Raw genomic sequence first — 16,643 nt, 5'->3', positions numbered from 1 at the left:
CACTAAATATTCACCTCTCCATTCTAACTGGTAAATCTCTTTAATTCGTTTGCTGCTATCGCATTGTTGAACCTAACCCGGAAATATTTTATCGCCTCAATAAATTGCATACTTGTTTTGCTGTAAGTATGCGGTAGTATCAATTAAATTAAGCCTGCCATTTATTGATGTATCACGCATTTCACATTTGTATAAAGAGTCTCTTCTTTTCAGAAACCGATTGTAAATTTATTTTTGTTGAACATAAAGCTCGTTCCATTTAATGGAGGAATCAAGTTTAGTGAAGCCCTGGAAAAAGCGAAACGCATGCTGTGTCACGTGCACGTGAAAACTTATTATGAAAGTCCTGATAAGCAAATGTATGTAGGTTGCTTGAGTACACTACTTTGTATACTTGTCAAAGGAGATTCAGGTCTTTACATATTTTTTCCGCTCTACTAAATCCATTGCAGCTAATCATTCGAGTTTTGTTTTCGAAATGTTCACAAACTATCGGAATAACCAGATCTTTTCGCATCACATAAATCTTATTCATTCCAAGGGAGTGGACATCAAAGTCACGTGAACGCTGCGCGTTGTTTGATTTGCTGAAAGTGTACCATACAAACACCACACATGTTTGACAAATGTTCAGGCTATACTAGACATTTCCAAAGGGTTTATTCGTCTTTGTATTGTTTGCACGATAACTTAAAACCGTGGAACATACGCAAAGCGAAAAACTGAGAAAGGCCGCGGCATGCAGGTGTTATTGAATTGATCGATATCAAGAGAGAATGATGATGAATCCTCTCTTAATTCAAGCTGATGCGAACAACAAACAAAAATAAAAAACACACATGAACACGGCAACTGAGAAGAGTAAGCCGGACAGACTTTGGCGTTTGCGCTTTCAATATTTCGTTCTTCGTTCTTCAGGCCTGGAACAAGCTAAAACTACATCAATTTCAGAGAAAAATATTCTCACATTTACTTTCTCTGTACCAAAATTGTTAAATCAAGATGTAGTTTGTACACATAGTTTGTAACATATGAATGTATATAGAACATGTGCTTTAAGTTTACAGTACATTTGTAATATTTGTTATATTTCTGTTTCAATTTATGGTGATAAAGGCCTGGGAACTAGCTTTAAGTTCAGCGTACTTCGACGTTAAATAAAGAATTAAAAATTACAATTCCATTTATTCATAACAAAAAATTGGAATGAAATGGAATGAAATGGAAAACAAGATTAATTTTAGTATTGCCGAATAGCGGAACACAAAGACGTTTTGCCAATAGCATGTCAGCAGCCTTCATATTGACTAAATTATAATTGTTCAAAAGTACCAACGGACAAGGGTCGCATGTGAAACATAATCAGATATAAAGGTATTTTTTATGTTATTTTATTCCCAGCTTAGTAGTATTTAAATGAAAAACATTGGGCTTCGAATTCTGATTGTGATCGAAAACAATGTCTTTTCTCACAGGAAATCAGATCGTATATCCTTTCGTGGTAGGTAATCATTCGAAGAGCAGATCTGCTGACATGTTCGTCTTCCGTCTTTTTATCTTCATGCTCTGTTACGAGGCTAGCTGCCGGCTGTGGAGGAGAGTGCGTACGTTAGAGATGATGGTTAGAGGCGAAATATTAAAGGTCGACAGACAACGGGGTCAAGGACGCAATGCTGTTTAAAACAAAACAAAACTGTAAATCCAACATTTATAGGTATGGGGTCCAAGACCTACCACCGGAATACGACGCTATACAATGGTCACGTGATGGATAATCAAGTGACTGACTAACAAGATCAAACGACTGAAGAAGACGTTGAGATAACGTTGAAATATTTCGTTCCAAAAAGCTATTTGCTCTGAGTCAGTAATATTTTTGTATCATTGTTATGTTTCCAGAGCAGTTTTTTCAGTAGATAATTATTTGTTATCATGGCACGCATTGAAGCCAGTACAAAACATCATCGCCTGTCAAAAAGCAGAAATAAGCCGGCAAAGAGCCTTTGTGAATGCAAAGAAAGTTGAGTATATACTTGGTAAACTCACGCACAAATGAACGCGGCAAACGAAACGTTTGCATAGTCTACCAACACTGACTTATATTTACACTCACAGGCTTGCAGGAATAAGTGAAGACCGCTATATATTTGGCCAAACTTGTATCAGTGACTATTAAAGTTCCCTGGCACCCATAGGTTACTCGACAGTATCACCGGGTAAATAGCAGCCAGTCTTCAAGTAACTACTGACTACAGACTACATACACCGATCATTTATTTGATTTATGTTTTAATTCGTCCTTTTTCTCTTGGGGAAATGTTGTTTCTTTGTTTTCCATTAAGACTGAACGTGTGTTATTGACAAGGAATAGTGGCTTCATCAAAGCTCTGTCGTTCTCTTTGATCTGGAACGTCTGACCAACGGCAAGAACGAAACTTCCTCTGAAATCACATCTCATTTTCTTGAGTCATGAGCCAGTACTGTCCAAGCCTTGCCTTCGCTTTTCCACTTGCCTTCCCCTCTTTTTCCTTCCTTTTGGTTCAATTTACAATAGACCCCTAGAACATTCTGATAACCTTGTCAAAAAAAGCACGCAAAATAGGATAAATTTTGATACTGATTATCACAACTTAGTTGCTTAATCGTTTTTATCCCACTTGTTGGTGAGTGTTCCGCAATATATATGCTTAGACAACAGCTTCAAAAAAGAGGCAACAATCAATCTTTGCCGTGACGTCATGCCAGATCGTGTGCATCAGTTTGAAATAAATACGTGTTACTAAATTGTGATGTTTCCGTAATGAGAGTAGCAGAGGACCATCCGCTTGATCGACGTTTTTCCATCAACATCTGTTGTTATGTAGCGCCCTGTTAGCTTGACTGACTATGGTAAAATAATTTGTTCAGAAAGAACGGCTAAAATGGATTCACTTCACGTAACGACAAAAATGTCTAATGTTCACAATCCCACTGGGAGGAGAAGAACTGCGTTGATGAAAGAGAAAATGAACCGCAAACCTTGTTCGACGCTTGTTAAAAGGTTAATTGTTGCCATCGCTCTGTTGGTCACGTGCTGTGTTGTTTTACTGAACCTTTACTTGATCGAGCGCGCGAAAAAACCCAAAGCAGTAACTGAAGAACAACCAGTGAATTCGTCATTACGGACTCCTAAACAGCACAGCTATTACGGCGGTTCATGCTGGTCAACAGATTGTCTACACGCAGCTTCAGGTAAGAGCGTTCGGAAATATTCAAACTCTAGCAGTAAGTGCACGAATTCCGTGTCTCAGTGTCCTTTTGACGAGACTGCTGTGCATTACACCACTGTTTATTGCTAATTGCCACAGTTTATTAAATCATTTCCCTTTAAATATGAAGAATAAAGTTTACTCAGAGGTCCCGGGAGGTCACCATCGCTTCCGGCCGCGGCTACAATAGCTCAGGACATTTCCATAAGAGAATTCACGAAGCACGTCTACCTACGTGTCACAGATGCTAAGTCGTAAGGGAATAAGTTTCAGTTTTTAAGTTAGTTTTTCATGCCAATTAATTACTAGACGTAGACTTCTACTTGTAGCTCCTAACTGCAATTTAAGCTTTCTTCATTGGGATGTCCCATTTTTCCTATCTTCCAAATATTGTATTCATTCTATTAAGTACGCTCCTGCCGTCATCTCATTAGACTTGCGTTTAGCAGGGACATAAGCTTGACCATTCAACTCTGAATTTTTGTTGAATTATGTAGTGATCTTCGTTTTAATGATGATTGAAAAGATTCTTTTATAAGGTAATTCAAAGTGTGAAGTTTTGACTATCCCTGTGGCGTAGGCCTCTTCTTTTCACCTAACAATCCCCACTAATCACTAGCCTAAGAGAGTGGAAATAAACGAAAATAAAGCATCTCTTTCTCGCTGAGCTCAACCGCAGCTTTCGAGTTTCGTGCGCAGTCACGATCAATCACGTTCCTATTTTGCTATCTCCACAGTTTGAGAGCCTGCCAGAAAAGCTAATTTAAGACTGAAGAGTGTCAGTTGTGTTGAAGTGCTTTTGTGTTATCTTTGTTTTAGATTTACTAAATTCCATAGACCCATCTGTTGATCCATGTCAAGATTTCTATCAGTATGCATGCGGTGGATGGATGAAGAAAAATCCGCGACCACCTGCTTCCTCCCTATGGAACCAGTTTGAAAAGCTCACCATGGAAAACAACGAATTGATTGAAATGCTTCTTAAAAACAAGGAACTCAAAGCTATTTATTCTACGGTAAGAAACATATTTATTAAATTTTGATTTACAAACACAAAGACAAGTTAAAAAAAAAAGCTTTCCTGGATGTCAAGCGATAACAACGCACGACCCTTGAGATCAACGCAACCGTTGTGTATGTTCTCAAATTATTTTGTTATTAAGTTTAATTGTCCGGGTCGATTGAGTCATGCCAGTAATGCAAGTAATTATCAGACTTTTACTTAAAACATCAAACGTTCATGCCAGTTCAGTTTGAAGATGTACAGTTTGGTAAAATTCTTAAAACAAAAAAGATCGATCGTTGTTCCCTTTAGGAAGAGGCAGTATGGAAGGCGTTGGCTTATTATGATTCGTGTATGGATAAGAAGGAGATCGAACGACTGAAAGGAAAGCCTCTGGAAAAACTCATCTCCGAATATGGATCCTGGAGCATAACAGATAAAGACTGGCTGGAACAAGAATGGGACTTCATCAAGAACCTTGCAAGGATCCACAAAAATCTGGCTCTATCAGTTTTATTTGTCATGACAGTTGCAATCGACAGCAAAAATAGTTCACAGTATGTTATAACGGTATGAAACATTGGCCTTTTTTTATTTGTTATTATGATGCAAACTTGTTCAAGAGCTTAGAGGTTAAGTCAAGGGACTGTTAAACGGGCCACACTGCCCAGCCCACTGAACATATCCCAATGGTTCCAAAAGTTACCAGTTGTGTGAAGGAACCCTGTCGCACATGAACTTAGTAAATCGCCCTTGTAAATGGCCTAGCTCACTGGACCAGTGCGGAGATGGCTATGGGCGCATTTTCTGCTGACGAGGTTATCACGTGTCTGTGGACGTGGCCTAATGATATCATTGATTGAACCATACTTACACTAAATGAATATTGACCAAATTTGGTTTGATGTGACCAAAAATGCGCTGAGTTATAAAAACAGATTTTGCCCTAGGAACGGCGGCCTCAACTAGGTAAATGGACCCTTACAACAATGCGATTCATAGAATCCTCTGTTCACCAGAAACGTTATTAGAGTACAATGGTCCTCATTAACGATTCTTAATTTCTTTCTGTATCATTTCCCGTTTGTGGAAGTTTTTTTTTTTGGGAGGGCCAGGGGGGGGGGGGGGGGGGGAATTTTCACACACAGTCATTAGAAAGACAAAAGAAGTACTAAAACTAACTAAATAGAAAACAAAAGGAAGAAAAAACAAACTAAGCAAGCAAAAGAGCAAGACTATACATGAAAATCTATACAAATGACGATCGCAATTTTCCTTTCAATTTCATAAACTGAAGCAATTATTTATAAAAGAGCATTCAACGACGGTATTAAAGTATTGCGTCTACTATAATATATGTATTGTTTGCAATACCAATAATAATAATAATAATAGTAATAATAATAATAATAATAATAATAATAGTGATAATAATAATAATAATAATAATAATAATAATATAATTTAATAGCCAGAAGTCGTCCTCTTTTCCAGATACCAAATAATATATCTCAATTTTAATGTTTGTACTTTTGCACGAGTTGAGTAGATCATTCCAAAGTGTTGTTATATAGGAGAAGATTTTCAGACAATATACACGTACCAAATAGGTATAGTTTTATGACATCAACTTCATTGTAGACGCACGTCAGATATATGGATGACTTTATTACGAAACAGATTACAAACACATTGTTTTTCTTGTTTAGCTTGGAGAGTCTTCCACCTCACTTTCACGAAGGGAGCACCTTACAAATGACACAGAAGGTCATCGGGTAAGCATGAGTATTCAATATATGATAGAAGTGCGTGGTTTATAATTTCGTCTCTTCGGTTATTGCAGATGTTCTCTTTTGCCTCCAATGCGCAACCGATGAAAATACACTCCCAAGGCTTTGGGGCGTGGGCGTTTGTCAGCCTGGCCTAGCATAATTGTTGGTGACTTCCTTAATGTACCACAGCCGGACTCGTAAGATAAATAAAAACCTACTCTTGGTGAAAAAATGGGTCTGGCGGTGTACTCCTAAACAGTGTTTTGATGCTCCTACCTTGGAAGTTTTAAGGTGTCTTATATAAATACCATAAAGAGATATCACGCAAATAAGATAAGTTACAATTTTCCCATAAAAGGAAAGTGAACACTAAACGTGACACAAAGTTGCATCACGGGGACAGGCTTTAGAGTGACGACATGCGAACGGAGAGCCTTCACGCACCACAACTCCAACCTGGTCTCTGTTCCGTACCGGCTAAATATTTATTCGTTTTAATTCAGTTTAACACAAAATCCTTCTTCCTCTCTTGTAGGTTCGGGAAGTTTACAAAGATCTGATGAGAAATCTGACAGAGAAGCTTGGAGCAGTAGAAGGTTCAGAAGATGACCTGATGAAAGCGTTTGAATTTGAAAAAGAACTGGCAAAGGTCAGTCGTGTTGTTCTTGTTTCCAGTCCACCGTCTTTTTTCTACTTTTCTTTCTTGTATTACGCCTTTTGCCCTTCATTATCAGGAAATACGTTTTCATTAACGCGAAAATATTGGTCAATAACTGATTAATGTATAATCAGTCATTATCTAGGAAATGAAGCATTTCAATTTGTGGTAGAGTCACTAGGGAGTTTTGCATCGAAAAGAAGATTCATTAAGGCCAATTAAAATAGCGTTTTATCGAAAAGAACATTCTTTAGTGCGAATGAAGATTCATTGACCTAGGTTTAACGTTCCATTGCGCGAATAAAATTTCAATTATAAAAAAAATTTTGTTACATGGTTTCTGACTAATTTTCCACTGGATTTATATGAAATGCTTAAATTTGAAAATGATGCTGTACAAGTGCACACTGGTTTCGCAGTAATGGAGCACAGAGTTCGTCAAAACCTTATCCCAAATGAGCATCGTGAAAGGATAGTTAGCGGCGTTTGAAGATCCCCCCAAAGACTACTTCAAGAAAGAAAGAAAGACAACTTCAAGATGAAAGAAAGAAAGAAAGAAAAGGGAAGGAAGGAAGGAAGGAAAGAAAGAAAGAGAGAGAGACAGAAAGAAAGAAAGAAAGAAAGAAAGAAAGAAAGAAAGAAAGAAAGAAAGAAAGAAAAGGGAGGGAAGGCTACGTAGTAGATATAGCAGTGAATTATAACATAAAAATAAATAAACAGTGTTTACGTGTTCCCACGGTCGACGCTCAAATCTTACGGTGATCGTACTTTCTCGTTCTACGCTCCCAGACTCTGGAATATCGAATACCCTTCTAGAGATTATTAAATGTAGTTCCAAACTTTATATTTCTTTTAAGCGTAGTCTAAAATCTTTTTATGAATAATTTTTGTTATACCTTGATATATTTTAGTTTTAGAATTTTTACCCTTCATTGAAAAGCGCCTAACAGCTTTTGGATAGGGCGCTTTAAAAATTATTATTATTATTGTTGTTATCATTATTATTATTATTATTATTATTATTATTATTATTATTATTATTATTATTATTATTATTATTATTATTATTATTATTATTAAAAATTAATTATTTAAATTAAAAAAATTATTACTGAAATTTTGCTTCAAAATATCTTTTTTTAATCGAAATGAATTGTAAATAGGTTTTTAATAGTTCTTTTTTATATACTTTTAAATTATTATTATTATTATTATTATTATTATTATTATTATTATTATTATTATTATTATTAAGTCCAGTAATTTGTAATGTTCGATCCTTTTTTTCAGATAAACACTCCACTACATAAACAGTCAAAATTTGAGGAAGCTTACAACAAGCTCACGATACTAGAACTACAGAACTTTACGGGAAATTTTGTAAGTATCGTTAGAAACTTGTTGTTTAACGTTTTTGTCAGAAATTTTTCTTATTGTTCTGTCTTTATCCACAGTTCAACTGGACAGAATACGTGAAGCTTATGATGGAAGATAATTCATTTCAAGTTGACGACCAAACAATCCTTGTTGTATACTCTTTAGAATATTTAACAAAATTGGTCCAACTACTGGAGTTAACTCCTAAAAGGTAATTCTTTAAAACAAAAACAAAAAAAAACTTATTTAAAAGCTATACATCTTCACTATTACAATAAAGAAAGCCATGTCAGGCAAAGTGCATGAGTTGCAGGCGAATGGACCGGGACGAGTTGTCGCTTTCGAAGCGACGTGGCTTTCTCCCAAACATAGTGTCTAAATACTCCACAGCTCGAAACGGACAGAGATGCAGGACAGTCCACTATTTTAAAGTATGATTATTTTAACTCTCATTGTTTTTCTACAGCTACAAATACATTCATTAATGGTATATAAACACTTTCTTGATTGTTCAGTGTAATGAAATCAGACATCTCTGATAAGTTATATCCAAGCACAATGTTTTGCAAAGGGTCTATTTAAGCCCCTGTATTGTGCTTATTGTCCTCTAATATTTCTTATCTTCAAGTTCAAGAGACTGTTTAAATTCCCTTGCTGAGCAGACACGGTATATCCTAAAAATGTAACGGCAAAAAGACGTTGACGACGTTCGAGTGGAAACTAGACATCAGTTATTATTCTGCTAGCACAAAAATTTTAATAATGATCATAATAACCAGTAGATTGGAATGCTGATAATCGATTTTAACTGAAACAGTCACACAAAGACTCTCTCAAGTCCTTGCTGACTAAACAAGGCCATTTCATTAAGCTTTGTTCCCTGAGTTTGAACATTTGAAGCCTTCCTATTGAGTAAGTTCTGACTGGCAAAAGTTTGAGTTTGTAAATTAAATTGAGTTTGTTCTGAAAAGAAAAAGTTACAACAAAGTAGCTAATTTAATGGTCTATATTTTCGGATTTTCTTTAGAACTGTCGCAAATTACCTTATGTGGAGAATTGTGAATCAGAAGTACCTGCACCTAAGCAGTGACTTTACTGAGCTACTGAAGTTCTATTATCTACAAGTGTTTAACTACTGGAGAGATTCAGACCAGCACCAGATCTGTCTGTTTGGAACTTCCCACAAGTTTGGTATACCACTCTCAAAAGTTTTCCTTGATCAAAAGTTCTATGGAGACAGCAAGAAGTCGGTGAGAGTGAAGCACGCTATTGAGTAATTTCTTGGCAGTAATTTATCAATCCAAAATATATATTTATACAAAACTTCTCGAGGCCCTGTATCATGTTAGTCTCCACTGCCTCTCTCTACTCCTGTCTTTAAATGGGTACAAGAGAATTGTTTAAAAGCTAGCTGGGTGGGGAGGCTACATTGTAATGGACTAGCATCCCATCTTGGGAGAAGCGGCATTGCTCTTTAGCCGATTAATGCGATGAAATCTGAGTTTTGCTACTGCCATTTTGCTTGTTTAGTCATTGGCAGGAATGAAGACTCAAGTTGTGTCATTGCCCGGATAATGAATATTAACCACTCCATGAGTTAAATTCTTGCTTGGGTGGAAAGTAAGAAACCTTTTGTTTTGTTACTACACGAAAATAATAATAATAATAATAATAATAATAATAATAATAATAATAATAATAATGATAATAATAATAACATTTCTAATGCGCAAATTTCATGAAATGTTCAAATGCGCATGACAAGATTAAAAACGGAATAAAAAGGCTAAAAAGCTAAAATTACAATCAACAATAAACTTACAACGATCAAAAAAAAAACAATTAAAAGCTAACTCACAATAATAAAAACAACTATGATAAAAATGCGTGACAGAATAGGTGAGTTTTTAGCTTGGCTTTAAAAGTACTAACTGTGGTGGCGCTTCTTATGTCAAATGGTAGCGCATTCCAAAGTTTCGGTGCAGCACAGGTAAAAGAACGGTCACCAAGTGTAGATTTTGATTTAAAACGCGGATAACTAAGTAAAAGCTTATCGCTAGAATTCCTTAGATTATATATACGATAAATAACTAGGCGCTAAAAAATTAAGAATCTTAAAAGTAATTAAAAGTATTTTAAACACGATTCTGTATCTAATCGGTAACCAGTGTAATTCATAAATAAAAACCCAACTCATCTTCAATTTAACAGAAGATACCAAATGTAACGCAAACTGGAAATACTGGAAATTTGTGTTGGTTGTTTTAAAATGCAGGCAATGGGGATCGCTAGTGATATTCGGGCTGCGTTTATCGCTACTCTTGATGAAACAGACTGGATGGATGATGAGACAAGAAAAGCAGCAAAACGAAAGGTAAACAAACTGGTTTTTTTTTCTTTTTTGAAGATGGTTAGAACTAAATAAAAGAAAGATAGTTCTGTTCTTCATCACCACCACCGCCACCATCATCATCATCGTCATCACCATTGCCATCGTCATCATCATCATCATCGTCGTCATCGTTATAATTCTCATTTCTGGCGAACTCGGACATTAATTCTCTCCCAGTAGTTCACTAACACTTCTGTCCGTGCAGTTTACAAAATCGATTATTTAACGTTTCATGTGAGGTTTCAGGTCAGTTTCCAGTAAAATTGTTTGACCTTCGCACATAGGAGTTTATGTTAAAAGTTTATGGTCGAATGTTGAAATCTCTTGGCTAAATTTCAGAGAGCATCACGATTTCATCAATTTTCGTTGTCGTCTACATACTATGCACATTACGCATATTATCGAATATTGTTATTGATATGTGGTGTATAAAATGTCGTAGGGTAACGACTAATAATAACACTTTTTAAAATATATGATACTAATCAGTCGTGCCATTTGCAGGCAGAAAGTCTCATTGAAAATGTTGGATATCCTGATTATATTACGGATGTGGATTACATGGAAAAAAGATACAAAGAGGTATGCATCATTCTTTATTGAGCTTCAATTAAAAGGCTCAAAAAGCAGCATGAGGTAGAAAACAAGTGGTTCTTATCTGAAAACAAAAGCAATTTTATTATTAATTATGAAACTCTGTTTGATGTTTTCTAACGAGGATAAAGGCTCTTGTTTCCTGGAACCATCCCCCCGGGCCAATCAGTGATTTTGTCGCTGCTTTACGGCGCTACGACATGTGCCCTTGTGTTAAACTACCTTCTGTTTCCACTGCTATTCATGTTTTCTATAAGCTGATGAATTAACATTAAGTTTGTTTTTTATAATACAACCGTGTCAACAGTGTTATTGTTGTTGCTATTTTTCACTCTTCTTAGGTAAAGATTCATCCAAAAACATTCTTCGACAACGATATCTCAACAACAAAACAAATAAATCTAAACAAGCTCGCAAGGGCTGGAACTATGGTGGACAAGTCTGAGTAAGAGTCATTGCCAGTTGGTTTAGTGGGCGGTTTGTTGTCAGTCTGTTATAATGAGTTGTTTTTCAAATGTTATTTGCACCTGCCAGCAAAACGTTCAGAAACAATATTCTCTGTTTGAACCAGTCAGCGGTCAGTCTGTCCATTCCGAGACTTTACTAAAAACACCGACTAAAAGTATCAAGACACGGTAAGAATGAATTAGCTTGGACGGTATACACAGAAAGACCTGTTGTGAGCTCGGTGAATCGCCACGCTAGTAAAATCTCCTCTTTTGTTGACTATCAAATCAATAAACGCGCAAAAGAACTCCATCCAATGTCAAGGACACTGCAGCCTTTCTTAAAAAGATGTTAAAATAAATTGTTGAAAATAAACATGCTGCATTTTGCAACAAACGGCTAACAATACAAAGGGCGCCGAATTCAAAGCGAGATTCTTCGGCCGTTTACAGGCACTTGAGAGAGATAATATATGAATTTTATTTTTCGTTTCAGATGGCCTTTTCCTCCAACACTGCTCAATGCATTTTATTCTTACAATGAAAATAAAATGGGTAAGATCGTTACTTGCAACACAGGCGGCCCAAGCTTAAGCTGTGATCCCGGTGATCATCTTGCGTAATAGCGGTCACGGCGCAAATATAAGAGTTTGTATGGGAATATTCACGATCGGGTTTAGGAGGTACAAATATTGGAAAGTTCTCAATAAAAATAACATACCTTGCTTCTAAGGTGTATTGCCTATTGTCTGTTTGTTATTTTGTGCTGATTTGAGGTCATTTTAGCGAGTTATCACTTCCTAAGTTTCCTACTCCTAAGAGAAAGACAAGGCGTCACAGTCCGTTTCGGGAGGCCCCTTCCGAACAGCGAAAAATCCACAAATCTAACGCAGAATCCCAGCACAAATGTCCCAGTTTCATTTCAGTTAAATAGCAACGCAATCCGGGCCCTGCACCCGACGCCAAGCGGCAGTTAATAGTTTCAATAATCACAGATCTCAAAAGTGTAAAGGCCCGTGTACACATTCACCACGACATACGATCGTTGAAAACTCAATTTTTGTTTTGAACCCTGGGTGCCCTCGAGTCAAATCGACAGGCGCGAATTTGAATCAGTTGAATGAGCGATATTCCCATACAAACTCTTATATTTGCCCTGTGACCGCTATTACGCAAGATGATCACCGGGTTCACAGCTCGAGCTTGGGTCACCTGTGCTTGCAAACGTTATAAAGATCTGCATTGCTAGTCAGAAAAAGTCGGAGTATAAGAAGCTGAAGTTGGAGTTGTGTTTAATTTCAGTATTTCCTGCTGCTATTCTCCAACCTCCATTTTATAATGTGTTATATCCCAGGTAAGACTTCAGACTCTTTATATATTATATCAGTGTAGCCAAGGGAATAATTATAAAAGTGGTATATAATTATCATAATAACCTTCCCATAATTCTTGCACATTGGCAGTGCCAATGGATTTCATTACTTCGTCGTACGATCAATTTTCGTGAGCTGTCCACTCTGAGCTGTCCACTCTGCTATGACGTCATGAAGCCCACTCACTGGTGCTTGCACTAATGGGCACACCCCGCGGGCGGACACTACGCCCTTGCAAATGTTGCATTCAGTTCATCCATATCCCCCAGGCGCTGGTATGAGTAACGAGTTGTTCTACTACAATTAATTTACCGGCTGAATTTTTTTTGCGAATCATTATACCTGTTCGCTACTGACAATAAGGGACATAGCACTTCGCATGCTAGATTCGATAAGTTAAATTTTAGAAGGAGTCCATGAGCCTCGGGGTAAATAATAACCAAATGTTCTCTGTTCTCCGTTAAGTGCAATCAACTATGGTGCTATTGGTGGAATTATGGCGCACGAAATAACTCACGGATTTGATGACACAGGTTAGTACAATGAATAGATTCTCTTTTGTTACCACTATCTGACTGCTGATGCCGTTTTCCTCTTTTACCGATGAAAATGCTTAGATTTCTTGATAAATAATCTTATTGGCACAAACGTTTTTAGATCCCTCTTGAAATAAAAATCAGAAAAAATTGTGTTACCTTCGAAAATGTCCGAAACCTTATGCTTGTTTTCAAACTCGGTAGCATAGAGCTCATCAAATCCAATCTTTAATGGATCGCTCTCAGGTTTACAAGACAATAAATTTTGCAGGAATATCGATGAGCTGAAAATCGAAAATAAAACCCGAAAGTGTAAGAAAACGTTTCTTTGAAAAGATTTCAGTACCAAATGCTTTTAAACTAACTTATCAAAAGTTCCGTTGTTGCAGGTAAATTTTATGACAGTAAGGGGAATAGAAGAAAATGGTGGAGTAACTCGACGCTTGCAAATTTTCAACGCAACTCTCGTTGTTTGGAAGCTCAGTACTCAAACTTTACATTTTATGGACATAAGGTAACCAGGCCAGATTGGTTGCACGTGACTAAACACACGGTCAGAATTCCTTCATGTTTTTTTTTTGTAATGAAGTAAATGTTTTGCTTGTTGTCACTGTTCTATCTGTGTGAGGATTATTACGACTTTGTTTTGTTCCTTTTTTGTTTTCCTCTTTTAGGTGAATGGTAAGTTAACTTTAACCGAAAATATTGCAGACAATGGCGGAGTTAGAGTAGCTCTCGAGGTGCGTATCTAAATGCGTGTATGTTAGTTTCATGCTTCGTGGAAATATATAAATAACAGGATTTTTCGAGATTTTAAACGGTCTTACCGTGTCATTATAAAATTAATTACAATTGAGACACTTCAGCGGCAAGTCCCGTTAATCAATGTGTGACGAATTTGCTGAATTACTTGCAGGCGTACCGGAAGTGGGTAAGAGAGCATTGGTTAGAACCCAGGCTTCCGGGAATGATGCTGACAAATGAGCAAGTGTTCTTTATTAGTTACGCCAGGGTGAGTCACGCCAGGATGAGTCACGCCAGGATGAGTCACGCCAGGACAATTTATATTCTCTCAAATACAGGGGCATAATAAATGAGGAAATGTTTTTCAGTGACAGTTTAATAATGTTTAACTGTTGTACTAAAATAGTTTTTTTTTGTCTATCACAGAACTGGTGTAGTCATTACAGCGAAAGAGCTGCTGCTCTTACTACTAAATATTATGATCACAGTCCTATGCCATGGAGGTATGTAAATCATATGGTAGTCTGTTTTAGGTGGTTTACATTACCGCCATGTTGGTGGGCAACACAAGAGAATTTTGTTCACAAAGTTTGCATAAAAACGGCAGTGAACTTCCAGAGGAAAAAATTTTTATTGTTCCTGTCCACCAACATGGCCGCCATGACGTCACATGCAAACCATCAGTAGGGATCGAGGCACTGGTACTAAATTATCCGCACAGATGATTGAAATAAAACTGATTTGGCACATGATCCCACTCGCCTTCATTCCACAGTGTATGCTATTATACCCATTACCCATTGTTTTGATGTCTGTTCTTTTGTTCTCTCGACCAATAATGCGAGACGTTGCAAACGGAGCAGATCGCCCTGATAGTTAAACCGAGAAAATTATTTTGCAAATTCTATATAGTTATTTTTGGACACAGCGTTTTCATTATAACTTGCCTGATCGCTCTTAACAGCCTTTTTTTCTCTTTCACAGGGTGAATGGAACGCTTAGGAATTTTCCAGAGTTTTCCAAAGCATTTAACTGCCCTTTAGGGTCGCCTATGAACCCTAAAAGGAAATGTAAACTATGGTGAATGTTGGGAGTCACTTGATGCGGTGCTTAATTAAGGAAACGAAATGATAGAAACTTAAAAACACAGTTTGTACAGGAAGACTGTGGCACATGCCTGACTTCTAAATAGGTGGCGACACTATCATGATGGTGAAAACCTTCTACCTCTTATCAAACGAGATGCTCGTGTCTCTAATAGTCTGTACTTCCATTTTTTCTAAGAATTTATCAAGCAGTAATTTCCACTGACAATTTGTCATTTGCAGAAGACTACTCACATCAAATCCAACCCACTCCCCCCCCCCCCCCCCCCCACGCAACCCCTTAAAATTGAATTTTGGGAAGTTTGGTTCACGGCCGCAAAGTCGAGCAAAGTTGAGCAAAGAGAACAAAAAAGCAAAGAGAGCAAAGTTGAGCCAGAGTTGTCACATCAAACCAAGAACCAATCGATGATCGTAGCCAGTACTTGCGAGATAGTTTGTGTAAGTATAAGGCTTGTTGCGAGTCGCTTTTATAACACGTGGGTACGTGCATACGCTTAGGGCGTTACCCAAAACGTGTGTTGGAGGCTAGACGCTACCTCCTAACAGTAAATTTATCAGTGAATAAGCGTGAAACTACAAATTCCTAACTGAAGCGTCATACTGCTTGAGCACGTTTAAATAACCTAATAACCATTTGTAATTACTAGAATATTCGCGTAGAGTAAAGAAGATAGAAGGGCGTTTCAAAACTAACATGCCCTTGCTTGTTGGAAACGAGACAAGTAGTCAGCTTAGTATTTTCCAACTAAAAAACAACTTTATTCCTTTTTCCACAGATCCTCGGTCTCCACATGTAGTCTAACTGAAAACACATCCTGAACTGAATCGACTTTTCGTAAAATCAAAACTATACTGTATTATCATAGCATGAATGACGTTCAGTAACTCGTACAGAGAACCAATCAAAACAGACTTCGAACACTGATCATTTTCGTGACTGTCCTTATTTTGGAAAAACATGTGCTAATTACTTGTCATTTCAGTGTTGTCACCTCGAACCAACTGAAAACAGCTAAGAAAAACTGCAAACACACAGTTTCAACATGCTCTTGGCTCTCTCTCCAGCGTCGTATTATTGCTGTAGGGGTTTCTATCAAAATTTTGTGGTAGCGTAAGGTAACTCGTCTGAAAGTTTGTAATATGTGTATGAACTCGTCATATCCTCATATCGGTAACAAAAGGTAACCTACGTTCCATATTGCAGTGTTGCATCCACGCAAAACCTCCTCTTGTCTAACGCCACGAAAAAGATCAGTTTAAATACGTGAATCAGCAAGTACGAGCTTAAAATAAAAAGTGACAATTGAATGAGTACGTGAAGGAGATTGGTTGATTCTCCAACCATGTAAATTCAGGTTGCAAGCACGTGAATGCCGAAGCAATTGTCCGATCGG

At 37.1% G+C, this 16,643-nt stretch overlaps 1 protein-coding gene and 1 long non-coding RNA gene across 2 annotated transcripts in view; one reads left to right on the top strand and one right to left on the bottom strand.

The window, feature by feature from the left end:
- The window catches only part of LOC146476690 (uncharacterized), a 44,061-nt gene that overhangs the window by 19,207 nt on the left and 8,211 nt on the right, over nucleotides 1-16,643 (bottom strand). The window lies entirely within an intron of this gene.
- Nucleotides 1,407-16,563, top strand: LOC146476691 (endothelin-converting enzyme homolog). Its single transcript, XM_085114273.1, has 19 exons — nucleotides 1,407-3,231; nucleotides 4,068-4,264; nucleotides 4,564-4,821; nucleotides 5,961-6,026; nucleotides 6,559-6,672; nucleotides 7,972-8,061; nucleotides 8,136-8,269; nucleotides 9,086-9,308; nucleotides 10,334-10,432; nucleotides 10,955-11,032; nucleotides 11,386-11,489; nucleotides 11,987-12,045; nucleotides 12,793-12,844; nucleotides 13,329-13,396; nucleotides 13,789-13,913; nucleotides 14,074-14,139; nucleotides 14,316-14,411; nucleotides 14,570-14,646; nucleotides 15,128-16,563. The coding sequence occupies exons 1-19, from the start codon at nucleotides 2,922-2,924 to the stop codon at nucleotides 15,225-15,227; spliced, it is 2,316 nt and encodes a 771-aa protein (XP_084970399.1). The 5' UTR covers nucleotides 1,407-2,921; the 3' UTR covers nucleotides 15,228-16,563.

This window comes from Pavona decussata, unplaced genomic scaffold (assembly GCF_977016875.1).
Source record: "Pavona decussata unplaced genomic scaffold, jaPavDecu1.1 SCAFFOLD_75, whole genome shotgun sequence".
Classification (NCBI taxonomy): domain Eukaryota; kingdom Metazoa; phylum Cnidaria; class Anthozoa; order Scleractinia; family Agariciidae; genus Pavona; species Pavona decussata.
The sequence above is the reverse complement of the archived record's forward strand: the minus strand, read 5'-3'. Positions and strand labels throughout refer to the sequence as shown.